Genomic DNA, 13,259 nt, shown 5'->3' on the forward strand with positions numbered 1-13,259 from the left:
GTTTTTTGTTTTTGACTACCTCAGCAACCCCCGCCAGGGATATAGGTGCAGATTCCCCCGTGTCCACCAGCGGGTTCTTGGGTTGCTGCCCCGACAGGACATGACCTTCTGGCCACAGCTCCTGCTTGCCGCCTCAGCAATGAACATGGCCCACTCGGACTCCATGTCCCTAGCTTCCCCTGGGATGCGTGAGAAGTTCCTCCGGAGGTGGGAGTTGAAGACCTCACGAACAGGGGCCTCCGCCAGACGTTCCCAGTTCACCCTCACTACACGTTTGGGTTTACCGGGTCTGTCCGGCAGCCTCCCCGGCCACTTGATCCAATTCACCACCAGGTGGTGATCAGTTGACAGCTCTGCTCCTCTCTTCACCCGAGTGTCCAAGACATACGGCCGCAGGTCTGATGATACGACCACAAAGTCGATCATCGATCTTTGGCCTAAGGTGCTCTGGTACCAAGTACACTTATGAGCTACCCTATGCTCGAACATGGTGTTTGTTATCGACAATCCATCACCAGCACAGAAGTCCAATAACAAAACACCGCTTGGGTTCAGATCAGGCAGGCCATTCCTCCCAATCACCCCCCTTCAGGTTTCTCCGTCATTGCCCACGTGAGCGTTGAAGTCGCCCAGCAGAACTATGGAGTCTCCGGGTGGCACCCCAGGATGCCGCCCAGTGACTCCAAGAAGGCCGGATACTCTGAACTGCCGTTTGGTGCATAAGCATAAGCTTTCCCCCCAACATGTAGTCGCAGAGAGGCGACCCTCTCATTCCCCGGGTAGAACTCCAACACAGTGGCGCTCAGCCGGTGGCTTGTGAGTATCCCCACACCCGCCCGGCGCCTCTCACCTTGAGCAACTCCAGAAAAGAACAGAGTCCAGCCCCTCTCAAGGAGTTTGGTTCCGGAACCAGTACTGTGCGTGGAGGTGAGCCCAACTATATCTAGTTGGTACCGCTCCGCCTCCCGCTCTAGCTCCGGTTCCTTCCCCACCAGAGAGGCGACGTTCCACGTCCCCAGAACCAGTCTGCGACGCCGAGGATCAGCACGCCCGGATCCCCGCCTTTGCCTACCCGACTCCGATGCCGACCCCTGCAGGTGGTGAGCCCACAGGGCGGTGACCCCACGTGACCAGTTCGGGCTGTGCCCGGCCGGGCCCCATGGGATAAGGCCCGGCCACCAGACGCTCGCCGACGAGCTCCCCTCCCGGGTCTGGCTCCAGCAGGGGGCCCCGGTTTCCCTTTTCCGGGCGAGGTAACTGGGTCATTGTGTGGCCGTATCATGGAGTCTTTGAATCGCTTTTAGTCTGGCCCCTCCCCCGGGACCAATTTGCCTTGGGAGACCCTACTGGGGGCTAACAGTGCCCCCGACAACCTAGCTCCCAGGATCACCGGGACACACAAACCCCTCCACCACGTTAAGGTGGCGATTCCTCAGAGGGGTGAATGGGTGAATGAGAAGCATAAATTGTACAGCACTTTGGATAAAGGCACTATATAAATGCCAACCATTTACCATTTACAAAGCAATATTGTTATAATGGGCACTTCTAATAGAAAACATCAGACACAAAATGCAATGTCCATCCATCCATCCATCCATTATCTGAACCCGCTTATCCTGAACAGGGTCGCAGGGTGGCTGGAGCCTATCCCAGCATTCATTGGGCGAAAGGCAGGAATACACCCTGGACAGGTCGCCAGTCCATCGCAGGGCACACACACCATTCACTCACACACTCATACCTACAGGCAATTTAGACTCTCCAATCAGCCTAACCTGCATGTCTTTGGACTGTGGAAGGAAACCGGAGTACCCGGAGGAAACCCACGCAGACACAGGGAGAACATGCAAACTCTGCACAGAGAGGCCCCGGCCGACAGGGATTCGAACCCAGGACCTCCTTGCTGTGAGGCAGCAGTGCTACCCACTGCACCATCCGTGCTGCCTAAAATGCAATGTAATTATGTTTAATTAAAAAATGCAAAAAAAGTTTGTACACTGGATTTTATACAATTTCTGTTCTTTTAACTCTTGTACTCCAGCACATTGGATTTGAAATAAATAAATTAAAAATTACTTTAAAATCCAGACTGTCACCTTTAATTTGAGGGTTGTAGGGACTACAACTTCCACATTCACACAGGAAAATTCCACGACGTCCACCACGAATGACGTCTAACTTGGTTCAGCCAATCCCATAATGGCGGGAGCAATAAACTTTCCTGTATAAGAGCAAGACACGTTCTTGGGATTTCTCTTCTGCTTCTTCTCTTCTCTTTACTCTCTTCTCCCACTTCTTCGACGCACCATTTTTGGCCATTCGCTTCAGCTCATCTGCTCCGAGACTCGGACAGAGGCTGAATGCTGCACAGCGCACTACCAGGCCTACGGACACACCCAGTTACCTCCGGTAACTTCGTGGCCTATAGCGAGTGGAAACTGGTGTACGCGGAACACTACATCAGTTTACCCCTGCAAAGCTCACCAAAGAACAACAGCAACGAACATTTCCAGCCGGAAAAGGGACCAACGAACATCCTTCCAGCAACCGAGCGGACCAGACAACAATGCGCGGCTAAGACGGGAACGCCCCAGCTTTGCGCACCTCTCCAGGACACGCATTCACAGCACCATCGCGGCTCCTATAAGGACAGCACGTCTTTTGGATCCAATGCGTATGGACTCGGTAAGAGAACAAACATTCAGGCATAGCCAGTGTTTAGTTTAGTCTTGACTGATATTGTGAATCTGTGTTCTATATTTGCCGTCTTACCATTTGAATGTATTATGTTAGCCGTGTATGTACGTGCATAGTCGTCTTTCGCACATATACACAGTGAACTACACAAGTAGTCGCTCTTCTCACAGCTAACACTGACACTCATTAACACACCCAGAACTCTAGCTTACCCAAGCTAGCTACTCCCACTTTTACCTTTCCTTTGTTCAAGCGACACGCGGAACGCGTTTTGTTCAACCCACACCCGCACACACACACACACACACACACACACACACACCCTAACTTCCCCTACTAATTCCCGTTAGTTTATCTGTTCTGTGTTTGTACGTTGTTTAATAAATATATTTCATTAAACCCTGGTGTCCGTTTTGGAATCACATAGACATGAGAGCCGAGTTAAAGCAGTCTTTCGAAGAACGTCCAACCTTCAGGTTATCGGTATGTTCAGTCATTAATATTGGTTATTTTAATTATTAATTGAAATACTAAATTTGTGGTTGGATATTTCTGATAACAGTAATTTTATGAGACTGATTACTTTTTGCAGTTATACTGCTACATAACATTAACTGGCGCCCCGGTTTCGTAGAGAGTAAAATCCCTACGTTATTTGGCGGCCCGTGCGAGGACCCTACATAATTTGGAGCCCCGTGCGAGGACCCCTACATATTTTGGAGCCCGTGCGAGCACCCCTACAGGGTATTTACGTCCATATTGGGTGATCCTGTTGGAATTACAGTCCCTCATTTTAGAGAACCAAACATTTTGGACAGTTGGCTTGGTCAGCTGTTTCTGATTAGCCAGGTGTATTCAATCACTTCCTTAGTACAGGTGTAAGAGCTTTCAGAATGTCATCCTGATTCTAGGCTTTTGATTGCCAATGGAGTCTATTATTGCCGTTTGTCAACATGAACATGAAGTCAAGGAAGCCATTATGAGAAATTAAAAAAACAGTCAGAGACGTACACTCAATGAGCATTTTATTAGGTATTTATGAGACTTATTTTTTAGACTTCTACTGCTGTAGCCTATCCACTGAAGAGTTATGATGCATCTCGTGTTCAGAGATGCTCTTCTGCATACCACTATGGTATTGTGTGGTTATTTGTGCTACTGTTGCCTTCCTGTCAGCTTTGACCAGTCTGGCCATTCTCTTCTGACATCTCTCATTAACAAGGTGTTTCTGTCTGCAGAACTGCTGCTCACTGGAATTTTTATTTTTCACCATTTTTTGCAAACTCTAGAGACTAGCATGCGTGAAAATCCAAGGAGATCAGCAGTTTCTAAGATACTCAAACCATCCTGTCTTCCACCAACAATCATTCCATGGTCACATTTTTTCCCCATTCTGATGGTTGATGTGAACGTTAACTGAAGCTCCTGACCCATATCTACATGATTGTGTATCAGATGCATTGCACTAATGCCACACAATTGGCTGATTAGATAATAGCATTAATAAGTAGGTGTAATAAAGTAATAATAAAGTGCTCAGTGAGTGTAGGTTAAATAATAGGCTTGCGGAAATTTTAACTTGAGCAGAGAAGATGCTTCTGTAACTCTTCACAAATGACAAGCCTTTTATCCATAAATCTTACAAATCTGTGAGAAACATCTCATTTTAGAGCCTGAGGTACAGGAAGTAAAAGATTGGCACCTGTATGTGAAAATGCCACCAGCATCATCCACAACGAAATCTGAGATAAAAATAAAAATCATATAGTTTTATTGACATTTTATACAGTTTCTATATATAAAATTATACAAAATAAGCCCATACAACACATGCACCTGTTGGAACAGGACTTCTGAAAACAATGAATTATGTTTATTGCATGTTTACTATTTAATCCCACCAAAATGGAACATAAATAAAATGATACAGTATCAAGATGGAAAAAAAAGATTAATTGGTTTGGTGAGTTGTGACCCCAAATTGACCCCAAACATAATAGGAGGGTTAATGTATGCATTCTAGTTAAATGTTAACAAGTAAGGCTGTAGTAAAATCATTGTGCTACTACCTCAACTTTAACAGATTACAAAATCAATTAACTCTTGGAAATTAAAAGCACTAAGTTGTAACATTTGTGACCAAGTGCAAGAATTCAAAAATAATTCAAGAAAAACACATTTCCCTTGCCCTCTTCAAAATGCAGGTGAGCAGTGAGTATACCTCTTGTACAGGCAGGCTGTAGGTATTTGATTGAATAAAGAAATGGTAACCAACCTTGTGTGTTGAGTAACGCCACGTACAGAATGAGGCGAGTGGAAACAGAAGAGTGATCAATGCCTTCCAGCAAATCAGTCACAAATTTGGTAACATACTGCCTATCAAACTCTTCACTCATCAACACAAATGTCAAGAGGTGCTCCGGTGGATGCTGTTCTTTAAGTTTCATTTCAAGTCATTTTCAGGGCAAGATATCTTAGCAGAGCCTGTCCAAGCGGTGTAATTTTCTTCAGATTCCGAAATACAAATGATGTCCTCATAAGTAGCGTGGAAAGCGTGAACCATTGGTAGCTCCACTGGTGAAGTGAGAAGAAAAATCACTGAAAAGGTGCCTGGGGGAAGAACTTGTTTACAGATCACCGACACTGCCACCTTCAGAAGACTCTTTTCAGTCTTGATCCAGGTCATTTCATCACAGGGAGTTTCATTTCAACGGTAGCCATTTCGTCCATTGCAAAAACCTGTTCAAACAAGTTCAAATGGCTTGCAAATGCACTGATGTTCATCTCACTTGAAATTTTGTAACTATGCAGGAAATGCAAGTTTGGGGCATGGTGATCATGGTATTTCTTGCATAATCCAGACAGGTTAGAATCAGGGTCAAAGTGAAAGACACAGAATATCTTCATGTTCATCTTCATGAAGTCAATGGAGCTCAAATTCTCACAAATTTGTTAGAAACACGCAGTTGATTTGGCATGGCACGATATTTGGTGTGTTGATAAGCCAAGGCAGTTCAGCCTTTTCTCTCCATGCATCTCTGTCTTTTATACATTGGTAGAACCTATTCAGATTACTAACTGATGCTGTTTCAGTGCCTATTCTCTCATAGAATTTTTCCATTTCAAACTGAACTTTCTTTGATGTTCCTTTCAAATATGGTAGACGGACAGAGAAAAGTTTGTCTCTCACAATGCTTATTTCTGGCACAATGTCAACTTCTATGACATAATGATCCTCTGGGCCGTTCCCAACCTTTATGAACTCTGGTTCATGTATGCACCTTCGCGCATGTTCACTATTCTGCTCTGAGAAACATTTTTTAATGTACTTAAATGCATCAATGTATATGGCTTTCTCTTTCACAGGAACACCTATTACCTCACCATGTACACAGCCAGTGTTACCTTTACTGTCCATCACTCCAAAATGTATGGTACCATTGGACCGCATATTCATGCATGCAGAGCCAAATTTAAAAACCTCTTTAGCAAACTTTACTTGCAGCTTTTGATGGGATAATGTAGCTGCTTTGGCTAACGATTTGTATTCACGACAAGGTGTGATAAGGTCAGAAACACCAGATTCAGGCGGAAGTACACTGTGCCGTAAGTATGTACATTCAGAACCCTTTTTACCTACAGGCCGTGGTTTACAGTCCGTCTTTGTAGATAACACACTCACTGACTGTTCCTGGTGTGACTTATTCTCTGGATCTGGAGGGACTTGTGTTGGTCCAGCATCTGTGTCATGACTGCCTATCGATTGCTGCTCCTTCTCATCGACACCTTTTCTCTTTTTCAGGGCTTTTTGAGGTTCTTGCACTCGTGAAGACTCGATCAGCTCATTCCTTTTTTGGATTATCAAGTAAGCCTGCCCCGATTTCATTCCAATTTCCAATTTCAGATAGATTTCTGTTAGTTTCAGAAGAACTTGCCCACTAACTTCCTCCTCAGTCATTTTCTTAATGTAGTTCTCTTTCACTCCTATGGACTTCAACCAAGAGCTGACATCACATTCCTTCCATTTTTCGACTGGTTGACAGTTATGTCCTTCCACTAAATAAAAACACAAAAAGTATTTTTTCAACATTGTAACAAGTAGTTTGTTTATAAAGCATTTATTATTTCTGAAATTGAATTAAAGTCCAATAAGAACTGCAGAAAAAGATTTTTCACACTTACTCATTGTGAGGAGAGTGTTGCTGTTTTCACTGTTTAGGTGTATTGGGCGAGACCACAGAAACCAAACCGAGCCAAGAGAGATAGTTGAACATAAGGTGGAACTATAGTAGAAAAGGAAATACCTGGTTGTGGCTTCAAAATGTCATTTAATTGTCATACAAAATACAGACAGCATAAAATGAAATAAAAATGGTTAGATGGATGGTGAATAAAAAAAACAAAAAAACATTATTATTCAAAATGAATGAAATATTAATTTTCTAGACTAGGCAAGTGATGCAGTAATCTGTGGTCTTGCCCAATACACCTAAACAGTTGTGTCTTCTCATTCATTCCTTCTTGAGCATGTCTGTTCAGAAGATGAGAGAAGATGAAACCATTCAAGAGTAATTCATCAAGGGTGATATTTCAGAGCATCCACCCTTGATATGTACTACCCCTCAATAGTACTCTGTGCAACCACTGTCCATTTTTACATGAATAATTAATAGCATGTTGCGGGTTAACTCATACCAACGAGGAACAGCACACGCCTTCAGAAATCAAGAAATAAGGCCAGCAGAATTGTTATACACTACTCTGATTTCTAAAGTGCACGCTAATTTTAATTTCGCATAAAATTGCAATAACAGCTTCCGATGGGTGGAATAAAATATTTTAAAATATTTAAAAGGGATGAAATCACAGCATAATTGTAGGATGTACGCATATTGCCTATGCCAGAAGCACCTAAACTGAGATTTTACTCGCCTTGTGCTGGAAAGCGTCAGTCTGAAGTAGCTTATATGTTGTTTTTTCTTACGCTATATGGATATAGTATAGGGAAGTTAGGCCATAAGTAGCAGGATTTAGCCGATGTTATTAACCTATAAACAGAAGTAACCATGTTCAGTGAAAATCTAATTCACCAGGACAAACAAGACACTTTATCTCAAGCATGTAGAGTTACGTATTTACATCATTGCGTAATAATAAAAAATAATTCAAAATCAATGAAGAATAACAGTAGCTATTCGAGAATATCATAATAATCACAGTTGTATGTTTCATTATACATATAAATCTCTCTTATACAATAACATAAATCATCTGAAGCACAAAAAAAAGAATACGAACCCGAGGAGATTTCTTCAAGTGTCGCGACTGCATTCAAGACAACTTTGTATGCAGCAGTCTAAAATCATAAATTTATAGAAACTCAGCCCTCCGATTCTGATTCGCCAAAAAGTCAAGCTGAATAGCTTTATTACTCCATAAGTTTCGATTTCCTGAGAGATACACCCTAAAGTCACGGAGCTGCGGTTGGTTTTGTTTTCTTTAGTGTGGATTTGGAGGTGGGATTCAAGCATAATTATTCTTTAGGCAGAGATAGATAGAATGTTCAAGGTTCAAGGTTGTTTATTTGTCACATAAACAGAGATCAAATGTGCTGTTCGATTCACTGTGAGAAACAGTAAATAAAATAAGAAATATATCAATAAATTAAAATAAAATTAAAATAAAGCAAGGAATTGGGCTGTTGGCTGGAACATTTTGTATTAACATATACCTGCAGTCATGGCATGACCGTCCCCTTTATAATTGACAGTGTAAACGAAAACCTAAGTGGTGTGCTAAGAATAAATTATAAAGTGCTGAATAAATTTTGCATATGGCAAGGGTAAGAGTCCAAATTCTGAATGCAAACTGAGTTATCATAGTGGATAGACTATATTGGGTGGCCTGTAGCATAGTGGTTAAGGTAAATGACTTGGACACGCAAGGTCGGGGGTTCTAATCCCGGTGTAGCCACAATAAAATTGGCACAGCTGTTGGGCCCTTGAGCAAGGCCCTCACTCTACAAATCAAACACAGCAATACATTTCAGGTAAATAAGCTGGTGGATAGGAAAGCGAAAGCAATTAAGCTTGAGATTTGTCATCAGGACAGTATCTGCACGTGTGCTGAAAAGTATGAGAAAATGTGATACAACAAGATGATCATGACACCACTACTAAACCAGCTGAACCAGTATAATTTGATTTTGTCATGGAGGCTTAAGTCACTGCTGAAATAGGCAAAAACATAGTAGACATGCAACCATGAATAATAACCCAAGATTTGTACAGACAATTGATTTTCGTTAACAGATAACAGCACACATTTTGCATGTTACCTTCAAGGGACACGTATTGATATAATTTTAGAAGAATTTCCACTCTCTGGTGGAACACCACCTCTGCCACTCCTTGCATTGTTTGATGTTTATTCATGATAATAAACCTAGTTATCAGCAACCAATTCAAAAGCTCCATAAACAAACAAAAAAACACATAACTCTGGTAAAACATAGCCACTGTCCAAAATGGCTTCATTAGCACACAAAGCAATATTGTTAAAATGGGCACTTCTAATAGAAAACATCAGACACAAAATGCAAAGTTTGTACACTGGAAAATGTTCTACCATTTCTGTTCTTTTAGCTCTTGTACTCCAGCACATTGGATTTGAAATAAATACATTAAAATAACTTTAAAATCCAGACTGTCACCTTTAATTTGAGGGTATTTACATCCATATTGGGTGATCCTGTTGGAATTACAGTCCCTCATTTTAGAGAACCAAACATTTTGGACAGTTGGCTTGGTCAGCTGTTTCTGATTAGCCAGGTGTTTTCAATCACTTCCTTAGTACAGGTGTAAGAGCTTTCAGAATGTCATCCTGATTCTAGGCTTTTGATTGCCAATGGAGTCTATTATTGCCATTTGTCAACATGAACATGAAGTCAAGGAAGCCATTATGAGAAATTAAAAAAACAGTCAGAGACATACACTCAATGAGCACTTTATTAGGTATTTATGAGACTTATTTTTTAGACTTCTACTGCTGTAGCCTATCCACTTAAGAGTTATGATGCATCTTGTGTTCAGAGATGCTCTTCTGCATACCACTCTGGTATTGTGTGGTTATTTGTGCTACTGTCGCCTTCCTGTCAGCTTTGACCAGTCTGGCCATTCTCCTCTGACATCTCTCATTAACAAGGCGTTTCTGTCTGCAGAACTGCTGCTCGCTGGAATTTTTATTTTTCACCATTTTTTGCTAACTCTAGAGACTAGCATGCGTGAAAATCCAAGGAGATCAGCAGTTTCTAAGATACTCAAACCATCCTGTCTTCCACCAACAATCATTCCATGGTCACATTTTTTCCCCATTCTGATGGTTGATGTGAGCATTAACTGAAGCTCCTGACCCATATCTACATGATTGTGTATCTGATGCATTGCACTAATGCCACACAATTGGCTGATTAGATAATAGCATTAATAAGTAGGTGTAATAAAGTAAAAATGTTCCTAATAAAGTGCTCAGTGAGTGTAGGTTAAATAACACGTGGCTCAGACCTTATACATTTATTTATTTCATTATGAAATTGTGCATTTTATCAATATTATTTGCAGATACATGTAGACTTGTTTCTCCTCACACAGACTGGGGAAACAGACTAGAAAAGATCTACAATGTGTAGATCATGAACAATGTGAAGCGCAGGTTTTGTTTTTGGTGGTTAGATAGGGTAGATAAGAGTGGTGTATCTTTTTTGATAAGTGTAGGTTACATTGATTAAGATGTATTTTTAACAGATAACTTGAATTTATGATTTAATCTGCCTAACAGGATACAAAGAAGCTATGTGCTACTTGATAATTGATTAGTTCTACCATCGGCACACTTGTTAATCCAGTGAAATGCATGAAAACCGGTTGGTTCAAATGGACCCACCTCAGCAGATGCCACCGGGCAGTGGCAAGAGAACCTCACAATGAGATTGAGAGAGATGGGAGTTTTAAATGTGTGTTGAGTAAAGCCACATACAGAATGAGGCGAGTGGAAACAGAAGAATGATCAATGCCTTCCTGCAAACTAGTCACAAATTTTGGTAACATACTGCCTATCAAACTCCTCACTAATCAACAACATATGTCAAGAGGTACCTAGTGGATGCTGTTCATTAAATTCAATAATTTTCTGTGCAAACTGTATTTTTTAATCTGGGGATACTTTGTGAGTCACAGCAGAGTTCCGTAGAGGGGACTCCTCGCACATTTTGTTCAGGGTCATGTGACTGTCTGCAACAAAATGATGTTCTCGGACTAATTCTCTTGGCTTTCATTGCAACTTCCAATTCATATCTCAGGCTGTCTCATGAGTACTGAAGACATTTCTGTGGGTATTTTATTCTCATTTTAAAGCATGCTCTGCAACAAAGGTCACTGGGAGTGATCCTTTTACAACTCGCAAAGGACCGGCTGCGCTACAGTGCTCCCAGCACTTCCTGGGTGGTGGTATATATTGGAGCTGTTGGAAGGTATTTGGTCCTTACTTCATCTGGGAGGGTCATTCAGAACTTAAAACATCCTAATGAGTGTCCCTTCGGACAAACTCACCAATAAGTTTTTTTTTTTTCTGCAAGCCAAAAATTCATCCAGCTTACTTTAGCTCCCCCGGAAAACTGCTAATCAACTTTTTCATCCTCAAAGACACCAGTGGAATCGTCACACTGATCACACCCACGATCTCTAAGGAAGGCATCCTTTCTTCTTCAGTGGTTTCAAGCAGACACACTGCATTACCGTGGGTGGGTAAATGCCTGGAATTCACAGTGTGAGGCTGAACACGTTGTACTGTGGCATTCACAGGGCTGTTTATCGTCTTGGGCCTAATAGCCTGTCCCATGTGCGGTGGTTTTCTTCCGATTCCAAAAACGCAAATTGTGCCTTAATGGTGGTACAATTTTACAAGCACAACAAATACCCCCATTCCCCAAATTATAATTAGAAGACGTTTGAAAACACACTGAATTAAATAAACAGTATGCTTATTTATTTGGATCTCAGCAGTTTGCATGTAATGTTTTGGGGAGCGTAAAAAATTAACAAAACTACAAGCCAATATTGGAGAAAAAAATATATCACTTAACACCACTAAAAACATTGGACACATTCTAATAGCATTTGAAAAGCAAATCCAAAAATTGAAATCCATTACAAAATCATTTGCAAAAAAAAAACTTGAAAGTGAAAATCTCTTCCTCTTTAATACAAAATATATATTGGATGCTATACCGTGATTTGTTAATGCCTGTTTTTTCTTTGTATTTCATTGAATAAAATCATTTTGTGGAAAACTGCTACTCATAGCAGACACCAAAAAGGAGTAAAATTCTTCCTGAAGTATCATGTTCAAGTATTACCCTTCTGGATGGCAGTGGGAATTCTGGGTGTGAAAAATGACACAATACATTTACACCTTCATCTTCACGGTGACCTGTAGACTGGGAATGAGACACACACATTGCACACCCTGGCCCCAGAGATACTGTACATTACAGTTTTGACATAAAACAAGGCAATTAATATACAGATTTAAGAAAAAAATGTTGGAAAGGACAAAAGCAGCCAAGTGATAATACAAGTTTGGCAAAATGCTTTAAAACCTCATCAGACAGGAGTTTTATGGGGGCAGAATCAAGCAAATGTATAAATCAGCATTTACTCTTGTGTTTCCATACTCTTATTTAAGCAGAGTACCCCTGCACATATATTTCACAGTGAGGTTATCCGTCTGCTACAAGCACAGCTCATAGCTACGATGATCATTATATACTTTTTAAATGTTGTAAATCCCTTTAAAAATAGTTTTAACCTACTATTTACCTACGGAGGCAAAGATCTGACGCTTCATGATTCTGTGCACTATGTACTTGCCTCAAAGCACAGTAGATATGTCCGTTTAAACACTATTAGCACTGAAAGCCAGCCATAAGTTTTCACAAATAAACTGATAAACTTTTACAAGGTGATCTCCTGAAGCCATATCATATGTACCACATAAAACCACACGGGAGGGCGATTTTTAAATCTGCCCAAAATCGAAAAAAACGGAAAAAAAAAAAACAAACAATAAACAAAAGAGTTACCCAATAATAAATTGGTCACCTTTGGAATTTAAACCTCACAACACTCCCTGTACCATAAAATGCCTCAGATTCCAGGCAGGTTAAAGGTATTGGCCACGCGGACGGTAAGCACTCCCACTGGAGTCCCACAGGTGAACGCAGGGGCAGTGTCGAGAGGATAAGGAACTTTGGCCACAGCGCATCATCCTTTATCAGAATCAATGCGACACACCCATAACACTCGCTAAGAAACACTGAGAATCGCACACAACAGCTGTAGTCCCCCCCAAGTTTGCTGAAGCAAAGTGTATGACGCCCCGCCCCATCAACAGTTTTGGGGGGCGGTGGGGTTTACAGGGAGTTTGCCAAAAATATAGACTAAATGAAAGGTACGCCTGGACCCATGTGATACTCGTTGAAAGCACAGGGCTCGCAAGCTCTT

At 41.5% G+C, this 13,259-nt stretch overlaps 1 protein-coding gene across 3 annotated transcripts; it reads right to left on the reverse strand.

Moving 5' to 3' along the window:
- Positions 1–4,609: 4,609 nt before the first annotated feature.
- Positions 4,610–8,135, reverse strand: LOC133114370 (sterile alpha motif domain-containing protein 9-like). Of its 3 annotated transcripts, XM_061223691.1 has the most exons (4): positions 7,999–8,135; positions 7,633–7,748; positions 6,883–6,983; positions 4,610–6,756 (listed from the first exon to the last, which is right to left on the reverse strand). In XM_061223691.1, the coding sequence occupies exons 3-4, from the start codon at positions 6,884–6,886 to the stop codon at positions 5,642–5,644; spliced, it is 1,119 nt and encodes a 372-aa protein (XP_061079675.1). In that variant the 5' UTR covers positions 6,887–6,983; positions 7,633–7,748; positions 7,999–8,135; the 3' UTR covers positions 4,610–5,641. The 3 variants fall into 3 exon arrangements, with proteins under 3 accessions (XP_061079675.1, XP_061079667.1, XP_061079681.1); XM_061223683.1 differs by lacking the exon at positions 7,633–7,748 and having other exon boundaries at positions 6,883–7,231; positions 7,999–8,109; XM_061223697.1 differs by lacking the exon at positions 7,633–7,748 and having other exon boundaries at positions 7,999–8,042.
- Between the last annotated feature and the right edge of the window lie 5,124 nt (positions 8,136–13,259).

Source organism: Conger conger, chromosome 2 (genome assembly GCF_963514075.1).
Source record: "Conger conger chromosome 2, fConCon1.1, whole genome shotgun sequence".
Lineage (NCBI taxonomy): Eukaryota > Metazoa > Chordata > Actinopteri > Anguilliformes > Congridae > Conger > Conger conger.